Source organism: Papio anubis, chromosome X (genome assembly GCF_008728515.1).
Source record: "Papio anubis isolate 15944 chromosome X, Panubis1.0, whole genome shotgun sequence".
Classification (NCBI taxonomy): domain Eukaryota; kingdom Metazoa; phylum Chordata; class Mammalia; order Primates; family Cercopithecidae; genus Papio; species Papio anubis.
The window spans coordinates 114,422,196-114,439,491 of record NC_044996.1 but is presented as its reverse complement, the minus strand read 5'-3'; the positions used below and the strand labels follow the sequence as shown (position 1 = coordinate 114,439,491).

General features: G+C 41.3%; 1 protein-coding gene across 1 annotated transcript; it reads right to left on the bottom strand.

Moving 5' to 3' along the window:
- Positions 1–16,021: 16,021 nt before the first annotated feature.
- On the bottom strand, positions 16,022–16,833 carry FTHL17 (ferritin heavy chain like 17). The gene has a single exon (XM_003917542.4). The coding sequence runs from the start codon at positions 16,731–16,733 to the stop codon at positions 16,182–16,184; it is 552 nt and encodes a 183-aa protein (XP_003917591.1). The 5' UTR covers positions 16,734–16,833; the 3' UTR covers positions 16,022–16,181.
- Positions 16,834–17,296: the final 463 nt, after the last annotated feature.

The following is a 17,296-nucleotide window of genomic DNA, read 5'->3' as shown; positions in this document are numbered from 1 at the left end:
TAATATACATATACATTATGTAATGACCACAATCAAATTAATTTACACATCCATCACTACCCACGCTATACATTAGATTCCCAGAATTTGTTCATCTTAAAACTGAAAATGTGTACCCTTTGATCAGTATCTATGTGGCAGATTAACTTTAAGATGTCTAGTAGTAGATATTCAAGTAGGTATTATATACATGGGTCTGGAGTTCAGGAGAGAGAATTAGACTAGAGCTATAAATTTGGAATAATCAACACATAGAGTGCATTTTCAATCCATAAACTTGATAAGATCACCAAAGGAGTGCATTATACATTGATAGAAAAGCCTAAATGCCCATCAGCAGATCAATAGATAAAGAAAATGTGGCACATATACACAATGGAGTACTATTCAACCATAAAAGGAATGAAATCCTGCCATTTTTGACAACATGGATGAGCTTGGAGGACATTATGGTAAGTGAAATAAGTCACGCACAGAAAGACAAATATCCATGATGTCACTCATATGTGGAATCTTAAAAAAAAAAACTTGGTCTTATAGAAATAGAGAGCATAATGATGGTCACCAGAGGCTGGAGTTGTTAGGGAGTAAAGGAGACAGGGAGATGTTGGTCCATAATTACATTTAGATAGAAAAAATAAATTTGAAGAGATCTATTGTACAGCAAAATGACTGTAGTTAATGATGATATATTGTATTCTTGAAAAATGTAAAGAGTGGATGTTATGTGCTATCACCACAAAAATGATAAGTATGCAAAGTAATATATTTGTTAATTAGCTAGATTTAACCATTCTACAATATTTATGTACTTCAAAACATCATGTTGTGCATGATAAAAGCATATAATGTTATCTGTTAGTTAAAAAATATATGTATATAAGGCCAGATGTGGTGGCTCACACCTGTAATCCCAGCACTTTGGTACGACGAGGTGGGCAGGTCACTTGAGGTCAGGAGTTTGAGACCAGCCTGGACAATATGGTGAAACCCTGTCTCTACTAAAAATACAAAAATTAGCTGGGCATGGTGGTGCGCACCTATAGTCCCAGCTACTCATGAGGCTGAGCCAGGAAGATCGCTTGAATCCAAGAGGCAGAGTTTGCAGTGCGCCAAGATTGCACCACTGCACTCCAGCCTGGGCAACAGAGTGAGACCCTGTCTCAAAAAAGAAAGTATATAAATAACTGAGCCTTGGGACATTCCAATACTAAGATGTCAGGAAGATGAGGAATTCAGGAACAGTAGGCGGAACTGAGAGAGGTCAGAGGGATAGAAAGAAAACTGGGAGAGTGAAATATCCTGAAGATCACCTCAATAAAGTGTTCAAGTAAGGCTGGGCACAGTGGCTCACACCTGTAGTCACAGCACGTTGGGAGGCTGAGGTGGGAGGATCGCTTGAGCCTGGGAGTTTGAGGCTGCAGTGAGCTGAAATTGCACCACTGCACTCCAGCCTGGGCAACAGAGTGAGACACTGTCTCAAAAACAAACAAACCAAAAAAGGTGTTCAAGTAAGATGAGAACTAAGAATTAACCCTTGTATTTATCAGTGTGGAGGAAACTGGAGTCCATGACAAAATGAACTTTTATGGAGTTATGGACATGAATGCCTGATAGGGATTAGAAGGAGTGAAAATGGGCACTATGAATACGGAGAGCACTTTAAGGAGTTTAGCATGAAGGAGATTAGTCAGAGGGTTATTAGAGTGATATTGTAGGGTAGGGTAAAAAAAATCCTGTGGGTTTTTTTTTTTTTTTTTTTTTTCTGAAGAGAACGATCCAATGAGGAGAGAGAAAATGATGATGCAGAAAAGGGAGTGAGGCCATCTTCGAGCAAGCAACCCATTCAAGCCACCAGATGGCTGCATCAGCGCAAGTGACTTCAGATGAGAAATAGAAGCAATGTTCTTGGGTGGACAAGAGGAACTGTAGAGCAAAAATTGAGAGGTTAGACTTAGATAGGGGCTTGGAGGTTTCATCCAGTAACAGGAGAGGAGGTAGAGTAAATGTATCCACATGCTGGTAGGTAGGAAGGTATCGTGGTAGGCAGAAGTCTGTGGAAATTTGTATAGTTTCAACTTCTTTTCAATGAAGCAGAATGCAAGGTTACCAGTTGAGAGTGAGGAGGGTTTGGGAGAAGGTGCGAGTGATTAAGAGGTTGGGAGAAGTAGTAGATTGTTCCAGTAATAACTCATAGTGCATCAAACCCTTGTTATACCTCTCCCACACTAATTCTTGGCTTGACCATGTGATTTGCTTTAGCTAAGACGATGTTAGCAAATATGATGTAAGCAGAGGAATACAAAACACTCATCTCTAGGAACTCTCCCACCAGCATTTGAGGAAACCCAAGCTAGCGAGCTGGAGACATGTGGCCTAGCCAACAGCAAGCACCCACTGCCATCTTAGACCAGCCAGCCCCGTTTAAGTCATCAGATAACCACAGCCACATGGTTGATACCAGGTAGATACAAGTCTAGCAGAACAACTACCCAACATTCAAACCCAAATTATTGACCCACAAAATCATGAGCAAAGAAAATGATTATTGCTTTAAACTACAGGACAAGTATCTCTTATCCAAAATGCTTAGGACAAGCAATGTTTCACATTTCAGATTCTGGAATATTTGTTTACACTTACCAGTTGAGTACCCTAAATCCAAAAACTCTGAAATCTGAAATGCTCCAATAAGCATTTCCTTTAAGTGTCATGTCGCCACTCAACAAGTTTCAAATTTGGAGTGTTTCAGATTTTGGATTTTCAGATTTTGGATGCTCAATCTTTGCTATGTATTTGAATGGCTTGCTGTGTAGCAAAGGCTAACCAATATGGAAGAGAATGTATGAATGATGAACAGGGACAGTGGGAGAGTAAATGAAATAGGAAAATATGTTTATTGGCAGCACTAAGGGCCCACTTATGAGTCATACTCATTAAGTTTAACTGTGTTCAGTCAGAATGACTGGGTGTTTCTCCAGTCACGTTCAGCTGCGTGGGTGCAGGTGTGCTGTTGGGACAAAATATATTAAAGCAGGTTAGGGATTTGGCCAAACAAGTACAACAAAGCAGGTCAGGTAAGATGGAAATGTATGCAAAGGAATGATTATCATCATTTGCTATGGGATTTAACTTGAGCAAATAGAGGAGATCAAACACTTGAGGCACAGTAAAAATGTTGTGGACAAATTGATTTCCTAGGGGGATTATAGAATTTTGAGCATCAGGAGTCTAGAGAGAATGAACTAGGACTCCAGAGATAATGAACTAGAAAAAGAGGAGGTGGTGTTCAGAGAGTCTGTTGCATAAGATAGAGATTATGGAAACAGTGCAGTTATCCCAGGTGACAAGGTCTATGATATGACCATAACAATAAGTGGCTGAGCAGACTGGAGGACGAGATCATGAGAAGAGAACAGATCAGGGGACTTTAAAAGGCCAGGTTGTGAATGGGTCGTCTATGTGGATATTCAAATGACCAGGAATTAGAACACAGCAGATACTAAAGATTACCGTTAGCCAGGAGCTAAGATCATCAACAAATATGGATTTGGAGTCTCTAGAAAACTATTACAAGAAAGGATGGAGGGAAGCATAATATCATGGCATTACATTCTTAACTAAGATCTAAGATCATCAACAAATATGGGGTTGGAGTCTCTAGAAAACTATAACAAGAAAGGATGGAGGGGAGCATAGTATCAGGGCATTAGATTCTAAACTAGGATCTAAGATCATCAGCAAATATGGGGTTGGAGTCTCTAGAAAACTATAACAAGAAAGGATGGAGGAGAGCATAATATCATGACATTATATTCTAAACTGGGGGTTTTAAGGGAGGAGGAACAGGAGCAAGAATGGCTTGGAAACATCCACAAGGAGAAAGGGGGATTCCAACCTTACCTTCAGGCCCAGTCGTACTGTGGAGAGGATGATCATCACTGGAGAGGGTGCAAGGGAAGCAGTGTCCTTAGGGGAATTCCAGAGTGAGTTTAAAACAAGAAGGTGACGGGCATGTTCAGAAGAGAAGTTGATAACCTGGTAATGGTTCATGAGTTCCAAACAGCACAGGGGAACTTTCAAAAGTTGGGGAGGGGTAATAGAAGGAACAGAAAAGGAGAGGTGCATATTCTTTTTTTTTTTTTTTTTTTATATTTTTTTTTTTTTTTTTTTTTTTTTTTTTTTTTTATACTTTTAGTTGTAGGGTACATGTGCATAACATGCAGGTTTGTTACATATGTATACTTGTGCCATGTTAGTCTGCTGCACCCATCAACTCGTCATTTACATCAGGTATAACTCCCAATGCAATCCCTCCCCCCTCCCCCCTCCCCATGATAGGCCCCGGTGTGTGATGTTCCCCTTCCTGAGTCCAAGTGATCTCTAAAGAGCTTCTGCACAGCAAAAGAAACTACCATCAGAGTGAACAGGCAACCTACAGAATGGGAGAAAATTTTTGCAATCTACTCATCTGACAAAGGGCTAATATCCAGAACCTACAAAGAACTCCAACAAATTTACAAGAAAAAAACAAACAACCCCATCAAAAAGTGGGCAAAGGATATGAACAGACATTTCTCAAAAGAGGACATTCATACAGCCAACAGACATATGAAAAAATGCTCATCATCACTGGCCATCAGAGAAATGCAAATCAAAACCACAATGAGATACCATCTCACACCAGTTAGAATGGCGATCATTAAAAAGTCAGGAAACAACAGGTGCTGGAGAGGATGTGGAGAAATAGGAACACTTTTACACTGTTGGTGGGATTGTAAACTAGTTCAACCATTATGGAAAACAGTATGGCGATTCCTCAAGGATCTAGAACTAGATGTACCATATGACCCAGCCATCCCATTACTGGGGATATACCCAAAGGATTATAAATTATGCTGCTATAAAGACACATGCACACGTATGTTTATTGCAGCACTATTCACAATAGCAAAGACTTGGAATCAACCCAAATGTCCATCAGTGACAGATTGGATTAAGAAAATGTGGCACATATACACCATGGAATACTATGCAGCCATAAAAAAGGATGAGTTTGCGTCCTTTGTAGGGACATGGATGCAGCTGGAAACCATCATTCTTAGCAAACTATCACAAGAACAGAAAACCAAACACCGCATGTTCTCACTCATAGGTGGGAACTGAACAACGAGAGGTGCATATTCTTATGGGGATTACAGCATGGAGGGTGAGGTATGTCCTGGGAAATCGGGCAAGGGGGAGTGGCTCTTGTGCTGATGGATATAAGTAAAGATAAAAGGCAATTTGAGATTAGGATTTTGGCTGCAAGGCAGACGATGGTGAGGTTGAAAATTTGGGGTGGTTGAAGGATTTCTGGGGACTCTTCCTCACATCTACCTATGATGATTTGGAGATGTGAGGAGGGGTTGTCCTATTTCGTTAGTTGAATAGTAAAATGTGTCAATACCATGCTGTATAACCTTGCCATTGTTTCCTAATTCTGCCCTGACACACATGCACCCCTGGGAAGGATTTACTGGTGAAGGTACAGTGGCATTTTTTAAACTTCAGGCGTTGCCAATAAACTTCCTTTTTTCCAAACGTCTGACAAAAACAGTGAACAGTTTTTCAAGGGAGGTAAAAGCTGCCAGAGCTGAGTCTGATGTTCTTTCTCTGAAAGGAAAGGTGCAAGCCCTGCATTTCTTTGATGTTGCTCTGAAACACTTGCGCTGGCACCACCAGGGGCTTTGATGTTCTTCTAGCACTCTGACATCCTGACATCTGGGCTTGTATTCTTCTGAAGCAGCAAATTGAAACAATAGTCAAACTCCAGTTTAAAAAGAAAAAGGACAGTGAGGCCTCATTCAGAACTTTTTGATGCCACTTGCTTGATTAGAGAGAATGCTTTTCCTGCATCTTCAAGCAGAGTCATTAGTTTCACATTTTCATATTCATCCCAAGTGTCTGCACTAGGTGCCCTCATTATCCCAGGAGATCCCCAAAAAGGAATTTGACAACCCCCATATGAAGCCCCAATCTACATGTGCTGCTTTCTCTGAATGGCCTTTTAGTCAAACATAAAAACTATACCCTTAACTTTAATATGAGCCCATCTTCCATACCTCCCTTTTATCATCTCCCTTTGAGTTACACTTCTTCTCTTCATGCTGGATGAACCCTCTCTCTTACCTTCATCCTCAGTTCTCACAAGCCCTGATGTGGAAGTCTATCTCCTATTGTTTTCACCTCCACATCTGTCCAGCCAGCTCTTCCTCTCTCACAAGTTTTAGCTATGCTAAGCATCTTTTATAGAATGATCCACACCACTGCTTTTTGATCCAAACGCCTTCACTTCTTTACCCTCTGTTTTCCATACACATTCACAGACTTGAAGAGTGAGTGGAGGAAAAAAAGCAAATCATTTTCTCGATATTAAAGTTGCTTTATTCAGTGTGGGTTTCTCACATTTTTAATATGGGAAATCCTCCCAGACAGAGCCTACATTTCTGCCAACCTCAATAACATTATGGGTTGGACCATAATAATTATAATTACGTTTGGGCTCTCCATTTTCCTGCCACCTTCAAGTCTCCACTTCTCTCCCTAACATCTTAGGTAAGTTTGACATCAAACTTCTTTTCCCGGAGCTACCACTTACAATGAGATCATTCTCCCTCTGGGGCCAGGAAGAGATCAGATTAGGTAAAGCGGGTTTTCCTGATTTGTTCAGGGGAAACCTCCCCTTCCTCTACTTCAGCAAACTCTTTCCTTTTAACACCTTCATTTTCAATAAGATGTAGGTTGACAGATAATAGTGAAACTCACGTGCGGGGGTTACTGCAAATATCAGAGGGCCCCGAAATCCGGTTAGTTTGATGCCTTAGGAGCCCTCACCCAAGGTTCTTGGATGAATCTGCTGTTAATTGTCTTATCAGGAATCCTGTCTAGTTTTGGCATCATTGAGTTCTATGCAAGCAACTCTTCCGCATCAAAGGACTGCTGCATTTTGGATTGCCTCTAACCAAGGAAGTTTGTCAAAACTCTCCCGAGTGAGAACAGACCCCAAACACCTGAGGCCTTCAGTTTTCTTTTTTACCTTTTCTAGTAGATTTTTTTTTTTCCAGCAGGTATCTCTTGGGAACCTTTTAATGGAGAAGTGGAGGTTGTCTGTGATCAGAGGAAATTCCATTTAGTACATTTCCAGAACAAATTGTGAGAGAAAGTAGCTCAGTTGTTTTGTTGTGAAGTCTACAAATTGTCTTCACCAGGGAATACATGGTTGTTCTCCTTTCTCAGAGCTGGAACGAGCTTTTGACTCCTCACTGGTCCCCGGAGTTGGCCCCAAATATGGTCTTGCCCATTAGGGAAGCAGATCAAGGGCCAATAACTTGATCTGCTTTCCTTGTGGGCAAGACCATATTTTCCTGAGAAAACTTAATTTTAATAACTGATTAATATTGTATTTTCAGGTAAGTGCCACATTTCACCAATCCCATGCTGCTGCCTTTTTTTTAATTCTCATAATAGATGTGCAACGAATTTCCACAAGGTTTCTTGACACTTCTTGCATCCATGTCTACACCTGCGGTGTACATGCCTTCACTTTCCATGTATTCTCAACCTACTGAATTTACCCTATACCCCTACCTCTCTTCCTTCAAGGGCCTCTTGGACTTAATAATCCACTGCAGAGTATCAGACTCAAAACAAAGGTGAGGCAACTAGTCAGATATGCTCCTTTTTAGGAAGACTGCATTTCTGTCTTTTCCAGGTCACAGAGGTAAATGATTTTCTAGGGGAACTAGGAGCTAAAGAATCAAAGTTCTTAAAGAAAATGGGGTCAGGACAATTTTTATTGTGAGCTGGATATGTCCCTGAGAGGGCTTCCAGATGATTTTCAAGATAGCTTACAAAAATTCTAGACAAGAGAACCACGACAGGAACTACACCAACAATGCCCTGCAAAAGATCCATGGCACCCTCCCAGGCCAGTTTATGTCTGAAGAACAGATTAGAAGATGTTTGCATAGGAAAATGTTTATTTACAATTTATTTAAGAATACTCAATTCTGCAATAGATACGAAAAACAAATAAGGATAGGTGAAACAAAGTGTAGATAATTCTTGTGAAACATACTGGACATGGACAAAGCAGGCAGAATATATATGTGCTGAATAAGAAGGGATGGAAGGCTGGGCGTGGTGGCTCATGCCTGTAATCCCAGCACTTTGGGAGGCCAAGGCAGGCGGATCACCTGAGGTCAGGAGTTCGAGACCAGCCTGACCAACGTGATGAAACCCCATCTCTACTAAAAATACAAAAATTAGCTGGGCGTGGTAGCAGGTGCCTGTAATCCCAGATACTAGGGAGGCTGAGGCAGGAGAATCGCTTGAACCCAGGAAGCGGAGGTTGCAGTGAGCCAAGATCGAGCCATTGCACTCCAGCCTGGGCGATAGGAGCGAAACTCTATCTCAAAAATTAAAAAAAAAAAGGGATGGAAAGAACAAGTAGAAACCAAATATTCATGACAGTTGGAACATCCTTAGATCAGCTGCTCATTGGTAATAGTTATCTGGTCCCATATGTCCTCTCTCTCATATACTAGATTAAAACACCTGCTTAGCAGGTGACCTGTGAGTTATAGTTGTGCCCAGGAGTACTTGCCCCTGCATCTGTCTGTTAGAGCAGGTGTGTGTTGACTTTAGCTATCTTCATTACTGGTCCTCATAAGCATACAGTCAGCGGGCAAAGCTAAAGCAGAAAAGAGACAGTGAACATTTTCTGACATGGGATTTAGGCCGCATGGTCCTTTCATCCTGCTAGCATCCTCTCTTCTCTTCACTGCCCTCTTTCCTTGTTTCTCATTGTATGCTCCATATCATTCAGTAAACACTGTGAAATGAGTGTCTTTGTTTGATCTGTGAGCCTCTTGGTTTGTGACTCCCTGTACATCCTATCTGGCAATGTATTTGAAGGCTACAGAAACATCAAGGCAATTTCCAGTCATGACAAGGAGTGACAAAAGTTAAAGAAACTGACACTTTGGCCAACAAGGCGAGGAGAAACTGACAGAGACACTTGCAGACTGAACTATAATCTGAGCTCTTCTAATTTCTAAGCAGCAAAGGCAAAGAGACAAAGGACCCAGTTGTAATCTCCCAAATATCATGAGAGGCCCAGAGAGAGAAGGGCACATCAACCCAAAGGGTCATCCTTTTTCTGGGGCTGAGGTTGTACAACAAGTTACTGATTCCTTCACTCACCATGGCACCTGGGACAGAAAGTCTAAGTACAACAAGACAAAAGTGAGTGACTGCAGGGTCCAGCAGGTAATTAAAATCACTAAAGAGGTACTTTATTGCCACAGTATTCTTTGAGGTACCTAAGTTACATTGCTTTAATGACATGTACTGTGGTGAATTGGGGAATATGTATGCTTTAAGATGGCAGCTGAAACTCAGTTCCATATGAATGTTCCCATGGGAACAGGGCCCAATGTAGCCAGATAGTCAGCATTTTCAAAAGGAGCCAGGAATATATAATTTTATGAGAACTTTCCCAATTAAAAGTTCATTATCCACAAAACAAGTTATACCAAACATAAGAAGATAGAAATTATATCAAGTATCTTTTCTGACAGCAATGTTATAAAACTAGAATTAAATAACAAGAAGAACTTTGGAAACTTTACAAGTACATGGAAAGAAAAGTTTCAGTGTACAAAAATCAACATACAAAAATCAGTAGTGTTTCCATATGCTAGCAGTGAACTATCTGAAAGAGAAATCAAGAAAACAACTCCATTTACAATAGCTAAAAAAAGATAGCTAGGAATAAATTTAATCATGCAATTGAAAGATTACTGCAAACTCTAAAGCACTGATAAAAGTAATTGAAGAGGAAACAAATAAATAAAAAGATATTTCATGTTCGTGGATTGGAAGAACTATTATTGCTAAAATGTCTATACTACCCAAAGTGATCTATAAATTCAATGCAATCTCTATCAAAAAATCAGTAACATTCTTCACAGAAGTAGGAAAAAAACCCTAAAATTTGTATGGAACCACAAAAGACCGCTGAATAGCCAAAGCAATTGTGAGCAAAAAATAATAAAAATAAAAATAAAACCCCCCGCAACAACAATAAAAATTAAAAAAACAAACAAAAAGAATCAATCACTAATCATCAGGAAAATACAAGTCAAAACAGCAATGAGATATTAACTCAAGCCAGTTAGAATGGCTATTGTTAAAAAGACAAAAGATAAGAAATGTTGGTGAGGATGTGGAGAAAAGGGAACTTTTGTGTATTGTTGGTAGGTATGTAAATTAGTACAGCCACGATGGAAAACAGTATGAAGGTTCTTCAAAAAATTAAAAATAGAACTACCATATAATCCAGCAATACTACTACTGGGTATATATCTAAAGGAAATGAAATCAGTATGTCAGAGAGGCATCTGCACTCATATGTTCATTGCAGCATATACGGAATAGCCAGGATATGGAATTAACCTAAGTATCCTACAACAGATGAATGGGTAAAGAAAATGTGGTATATCTACACAGTAGAATACTACTCAGCTACAGGAAGAATGAAATTCTGTCATTTGCAACAGCATAGGTGAAACTGGAGGACATTATGTTAAGTGAAATAAGCAGACACAGAAAGACAAACACTGTACGTTCTCACTCATATGTGGAATCTTAAAAAGTTGATCTGATAGAAATAGTAAGTAGATAGTAGTTGCCAGAGACTAGAGACTGGGAGAAAAAGGAGGGTGGGAAGTTACAGTTAGAAAGGAAGAATTAGTTCTGGTGTCCTATTGCACAGTAGGGAGACTACAGTCAACAATAAGGTGTTGCGTATCTCAAAATAGCTACAAGACAGAATTGTGAGTGTTCTCATCACAAAGAATTCATAATAAATGTTTGAGACGATGGATGTGTAATTATCCTAGTTTGATCATCACACAAAGTATATGCATATCTAAATATCACACGGTACCCCATATACATGCATGATTATTATGTGTCAATTAAAATAAAAGTTATAATTCATTGGCTTTTCAAGATGTTCATTTTTAAATATGATTTATCTAATAAAACGGACAAGGACTCTGGAAAATGGCTAATTCTAGAACTGGGGCAGGGAAAATACATCATGGGTCTGGAGCATATTATAGTGCTGAAAAGTAAGGAAATGCTACACACATACATACAGAGGATGAGACTATGTCAAAGGAACACAGGAGCCAACTGAAGGATCTCCAACTGGTTAAATGTGGAACAATTTGAGGAACAAAATAAATAATGTGGTTCAGGATTATAACCCAAAATAATAAATAAATATCCATGAATCCATAGTGAGATAAATAAATGATTGAATAAATAAATGGGAAAGAAGGCACAAATTTTTCTTAAAGAAGAATTCCAAATATTATAGGTAAATACTCTGTCCATCCGTGCGGTGCTCCTCCTCCTAGCCTCTTGAGGGTGAACTGGACTTGATGACTCACTTTAAAGAACAGAGTTTGGAAAGGGGAAAAATAGCAACTTTAAGTGGAGAAACCTTGCCAATACCTCTAACCAAGCAATAAAGGTTAAGACTGCCAATGATAAGTCATGTTCATGTCATGTAGCCTCAATGATAGGATGTGATGAAATATACACTCCAGAGGTAAAGTGGTCTTTTTCACCAAAACCCAGAATCTCAGTCTAATCATGAGAGCAGCACCTGACCAATCCAAATTGAGAAACATTCCACGAAATACGTGATCAGTAGTCTTCAAAGCTGTGAAGGTTATGAAAAATAAGGAAAGATGGAGACAGAGGAGACCAAGAAGACATGACAATTAAATGCAATGTAGAAACCTGGATTGGAACTTGGAACAGGAAAAGAACGTCAGTGGAAGAACTTGTGAAATCTGAATACAGTGTGGGGTTTAGCTAATAGTAATGTGCCAATTTTAATTTTTTATTTTTGACGAATGTACCATGGTTCTGTAAGATGTTAACATTACAGCAAACTGGGGAAAGGATATGCAGAAATTGTACCATCTTTGCAATTTAAATGTAAAATTTAAAATTATTCCAAAGTAAAAAGGTTGTTAAAAAATCATCAGTCCAAGTAAACTACGTCTGAAGATGAATCTGGCCTGAGGCCTTCTGTTGGATCCTCTGGTTTAGAAGGAAAATAAATGTTCCCATGACATTGTTCCCCTGAATCATCAGAGATCACAGTAAGCAACCAGCCCTTAACTTGAAGATCAATCCTCCATTACACTTAGATGTATAATCTTTTCTTTCCTCCTAATAAATGTCCTGATCTTTCCTCACTCCTATACATATATACACACAGACACATATATATACACACATATAGACACACATATATACACATATATACACACATATACACATATATATACATATACATATATAAATGTTTTTTCTTTCTCCTTCCTGATATGCTAATGTAATGGTTGGAGCTGTAATAGCCATGTGGATCATGAGATGACCTTTGCACTGGAAGCCCTGTTCAGTGAAACAACAAGATAATGTATTTTATCAAATCAAACATAATAATTTAAGGCACACCATTATTCTACATATCACAGAACAAGAAAGTGCTACCAATTAAATTAGAACACAGTGTTTTCTTATGCCTTAGATTTTTAAATTTCAGTTACTGGAAAATCTCTTTTACACTTATTTAAGCACAGACTTTTGTTATTGAATCAGTCTTGTGTGCACACATAAAAAGGAAACTGCTAAATAAATTGTTTCAAGTACTGCTAGAACTTCTTCAGATTCAAATTTCACTCTTCTCGATCACTTCTGTACTCAGAATCATTGATATCTCTTAATATCGTCCTCCGTGCCATCAAACATGCTGCTAACATAGTATTTTTTAAGAGTACACCTCTAATATCTCCAGGACTTTTTCTTAGCCAATGATATCATTTTGTTGAGTTTTGCAGTGCATCCTCAGGCAATGACAGGTATGGCCGACAGTGATTGTAAGATACATCCCAATTTCAAGTATGTTAAAATGTAAAGAAAAAAAATATGCCTCTTGGAATCCACGAAATGTGATTGAAAGCTCTTCCACAGTAGCCCTGAACTGTTTTCTTCCATACTTCTTTTATATATGAAAAACAAAACCTATCTTTTTTAAGACTCTGCTTTTCTGGTCTTTGTTACTACTCATAACCTAACCCAAACCAAACGGTCACAGGATTCCTAAAAATATGATAGCCATGAGTACTTTCCTTTCTTACTGTGCCTCATCCCACCCCTATAGCTCCCTTGACTAGTGAATCAAGGTGTCAATTTCTTTGCTTTTACTTTTCAGGTGTCCTCACACTTTGCTAATGTGATTACTCTCATTTCACCTTTCCCTTCAGCTTTCCTGAAGCAAATTCTCCATCAATATTTCTCTGAACCTGAACTCAGGACCACAATAACAACAGCAACAACAGCAACATCAGATGATTTGTAAAACAAAAATTGTTATTTTAAAATCTGAAGCATAGTATCACTTTCAAGATTACAGATAATGCTTTCCTCTACTAAATACTTGATTAGATACGTCCCTCAGGCTTGTGAAAAGAAACTGTAATTGCTGGTAAATGAAAAGAAAAATTAAAGGAGAATTTAAAAATCAGAAATGTAGAGCAAATTTCCAGAGTAGAGAAGATTCAGGAGAAATTAATGGGTGCTTTGTACTGCTTGTCACACACATTTGTAAGAAAAAAAATACTTTTCCTTTTTCTGGAAAATGAAGTACAAGTTGTCAGTGACAACCATCTATTAAGAAATGTCCTTTTGTGATAGAGGGTTTTTTTTCCCCAGAGGTAAATTATTCAACACAGTTAATTTGAATCCGTGTTTGAGTCTGAGATGAAGTTATCAATTTTACCATTTTCCCTCAGTCCCGATACTATCGTTGCCTGAGACTTTGGTATCCATAGCAACAGCCACTGTTTCGGACATCATTGCCCCAAGCAACAGAGCACAACAAATGACTGACAAGCCTCCAGTTGTATGTGTCAGGGTGGTATTTTCCAGGGCTAGAAGACTGGGGCACAACTCACTCTCAAGTATTGAAAGTCAGGCTATCAAAGAATTGGGAAGGCTGTGTGTATGTGGGAATGTGGTCCACCTGTAAGAAGTTTGCTCACTCGTTTTGAGAGGAATGTGGCAAGGGAGGGTGGGAAAATGAGACTTGCAGCGATGGATAAGGCCAAGACATTGAAAAGTGCCAGTGGGGCCAGCTTGGTCTAAATGTTTCTCCTGTTTTTCCCACAGTTGCCCCACATATTCAAAAGGCTGTTTGTGGACCCTAAAACTGAACCAAAAGGAGGGGATTTAGGACATTCATGTTTTTGTTGCAGTGGAACAAGAATAGAAACAATTGAGCTGCCGCTTTACCTAGACTTCCCAGCCAGGGATTCTGAAAGAAAAGCTGTGAAATGTGACACTACAAGTAGTGGCATGTGATAGGCACAGGAGTGTAATCACAGTCCTCTTTGAGTCTTGCAGGTGAGGAAATCCTGCTTTTCCCCAGGTAAAATAAAAGTATGTAGTTCTAAGTAGACTTCTCTGCATTATCCTGGGGTGTCTCTGAATCACAGGAAAGGGAAAAATGGGATAAAGAGGGGGTCCCATGACCAAGATGGAACTAGTCTGGTGTCAGCTGTAGATCTCAGTAAAGAGACCACAACAGGCAATGTATAGATTACAGTACACTGTGCATGATAAACATACAGGGCTTCTCTGCCCAGGCTTTGAGATGAGCTAGATTTGCAGATAGAGTGTGTGTGTTTTGTAGCCACCCCATTTACCTGCTGTGCTTGAAGAGAAGCCACTCACAATGAAGACATGTGGTGGATGGATGGTGCACTCTGGGGATTTCCAGCCCTAAGGCCTTCTTAGGTATTCAGTGCCAACTCAGGCAACAGTGTGACTGTCTGTTTCAGGGAGAGAACCTGAACAGAGGGGTTCAAGTGTACAGGTGTTGGCTGCCTTCCTGTGAGGTGCCCTACTACCTCATATAGTCTGTTGCTCATTCTGAAGGCTTCTTTCATATGAGAAGGATTTTGGCTAAGGTTTAGAAGCTGTCTCCACCCTAGGCTAGAAGGCACACCTGTAATTAGGAGAGAGACTACAGTGATCAGGGCTGCCTTTAAGAGTGTTGGGGGATTTCCCTCCCTTCTGGGGCAGGTTATTTGGCTAGATTCCCAGTCTACCCACACAATCTTCTTTAACCCGTTGATAGACTTGCAGGGTAATAGAAAGAAAAAGGAACATGGCATCAGAAGATCGAAGTTCATGTCCAGATTCCACAACTTCTTGCCTGTATGGCCTCCCTTTTTGTCACTAATAAAGTCATGATACTTGTCCTTCCTTATTCCTGAGATTCTTGTAAAAACAAAGTACAACAATGTAAATAAAAGGACTTGGACTTGCAAAGTGCCATTTTAGATTGTCAGCCCCTTGGCTTTGGGGAAGCCAGCTTAAGACTCCCTTTGTAACTGTCACCCAGAGTGAGCTTGCCAAAGAGGTACCCTGCTATGCTGTCACCCAGAGCCCCCACTTGCTACTCAGAATCAACAAACATTAACATTGGCATATTTTAATAAACTACAAGTTTTCATGTAAAGTTGAAGACCCCTTTGTTTATTTTAATCCTTGCCCAATCCCATTCCCTTCACTTCTTCCTCAGAGGCAACCACTATGATGAATTCCAGACCATGTTTTGCACTTTACCATGCCCATGCTTCCACAGCCACCAGGGCCCAAGACCGCCCACTCCACCCCATGCCACCCCACATACTCGGGTAGTTTACAAAGGCAAGACGAATGTGTTTTCCAGGGGTCCATAAAATACCATTCCCCTCCACCCCTGCAAATCCTGAGCTGCATGCAGATCGGGCAGGGGTGGGTGGAGAGACTGCTGGATACCTACTTTAAACCTGCGTGGGGATTTGCCCTGATTCCTAAAAGGTGAGAGTTGCAGGCGCGCATCAACTGGACACTTTTATTGCTTTGAGAACCAGATAACTTTATTGCTAACAATGGTAAAACTGAAAGATAAAACCGAAGAGAACGTTCTGAAAGGGCAACATGCACGCCCCGCCTGGTGGCCCGACCCAGGGAAGGGACCCCGTGGCTGTGGGGCCAATCTGGGCTCAGGTCTCTTTGACGCGGCTGCCCAGGGTGAGCTTGTCGAACAGGTACTCAGCCAGGCCGGCTTCCGGGGAACACATCTTGCGCAGGTTGCTCACGTAGCCACCCAGCTCTTTGATGGTCTTGACTTGCTCGTGCAGGTAGTGGCTCTCCAGGAAGTGGCACAGCTGGGGGTCGCCCTTCTCCACGGCCAGCTGGTACAGCTCCAGCAGGCTCTGGTTGACGTTCTTCTCCAGGTGGAAGGCGGACTCCATAGCCACTAGCCCGCTCTCCCAGCCTTGGCGCTCTGGCTTCCTGATATCGTGAAGGCGGATGCGGCCACCGCGCAGGTTCTGAAGCTTCATCAGCTTCTGGGCATGCTCCATCTTGTCGTCCGACAGGCGCAGGAAGTAGCGGAAGAAGTTCTCCAGGGCCACGTCGTCCCGGTTGAAGTAGAAAGCCATGGACAGGTACAGGTAGGAGGTGTAGAGCTCCAGCCTGATGTGGCTGTTGATGGCGGCCTCGCAGTTGGTGTCGTATTTCTGGCGGATCTGCGAAGGCTGGGCGGTGGCCATGGCGGGCAGCGCGGGTGCGGGCGAGCACACGGGCGAAGTCGGTGCGGTAGCGAGGGTAGCGGCTGAGGTGACAAGAATGGCGGATGGTGAAAGGCGGGTGTGCGACGAAACCAGAAGTGGGCAGTGGCGACCGTTAGGGAGGAGCGCGCTTTGTCGGTGGGGGGAGGGGCCGGGGAAACAGAGTCGCGGGGCAGGGGGGTGGGGGCACGAGCGCTGACTTCCGTCGGAAATCCCGGCCACTTGGCACTGAACGTTTCAAGACCATCTTTTAAAAATAACTGCTCTAGGCCGGGCACGGTGGCTCAAGCCTGTAATCCCAGCACTTTGGGAGGCCGAGGCGGGCGGATTACGAGGTCAGGAGGTGGAGACCAACCTGGCCAACATGGTGAAGCCCCGTCTCTAGTAAAAATACGAAAAAAATTTAGCCGGGCGTGGTGGCGGGCGCCTGTAGTCCCAGCTACTTGCGAGGCTGAGGTAGGAGAATTGCTTGAACCTGGGAGGCAGAGGTTGCAGTGAGCCGAGTCCACTGCACTCCAGCCTGTGCAACAGCGGGAGACTTGTCT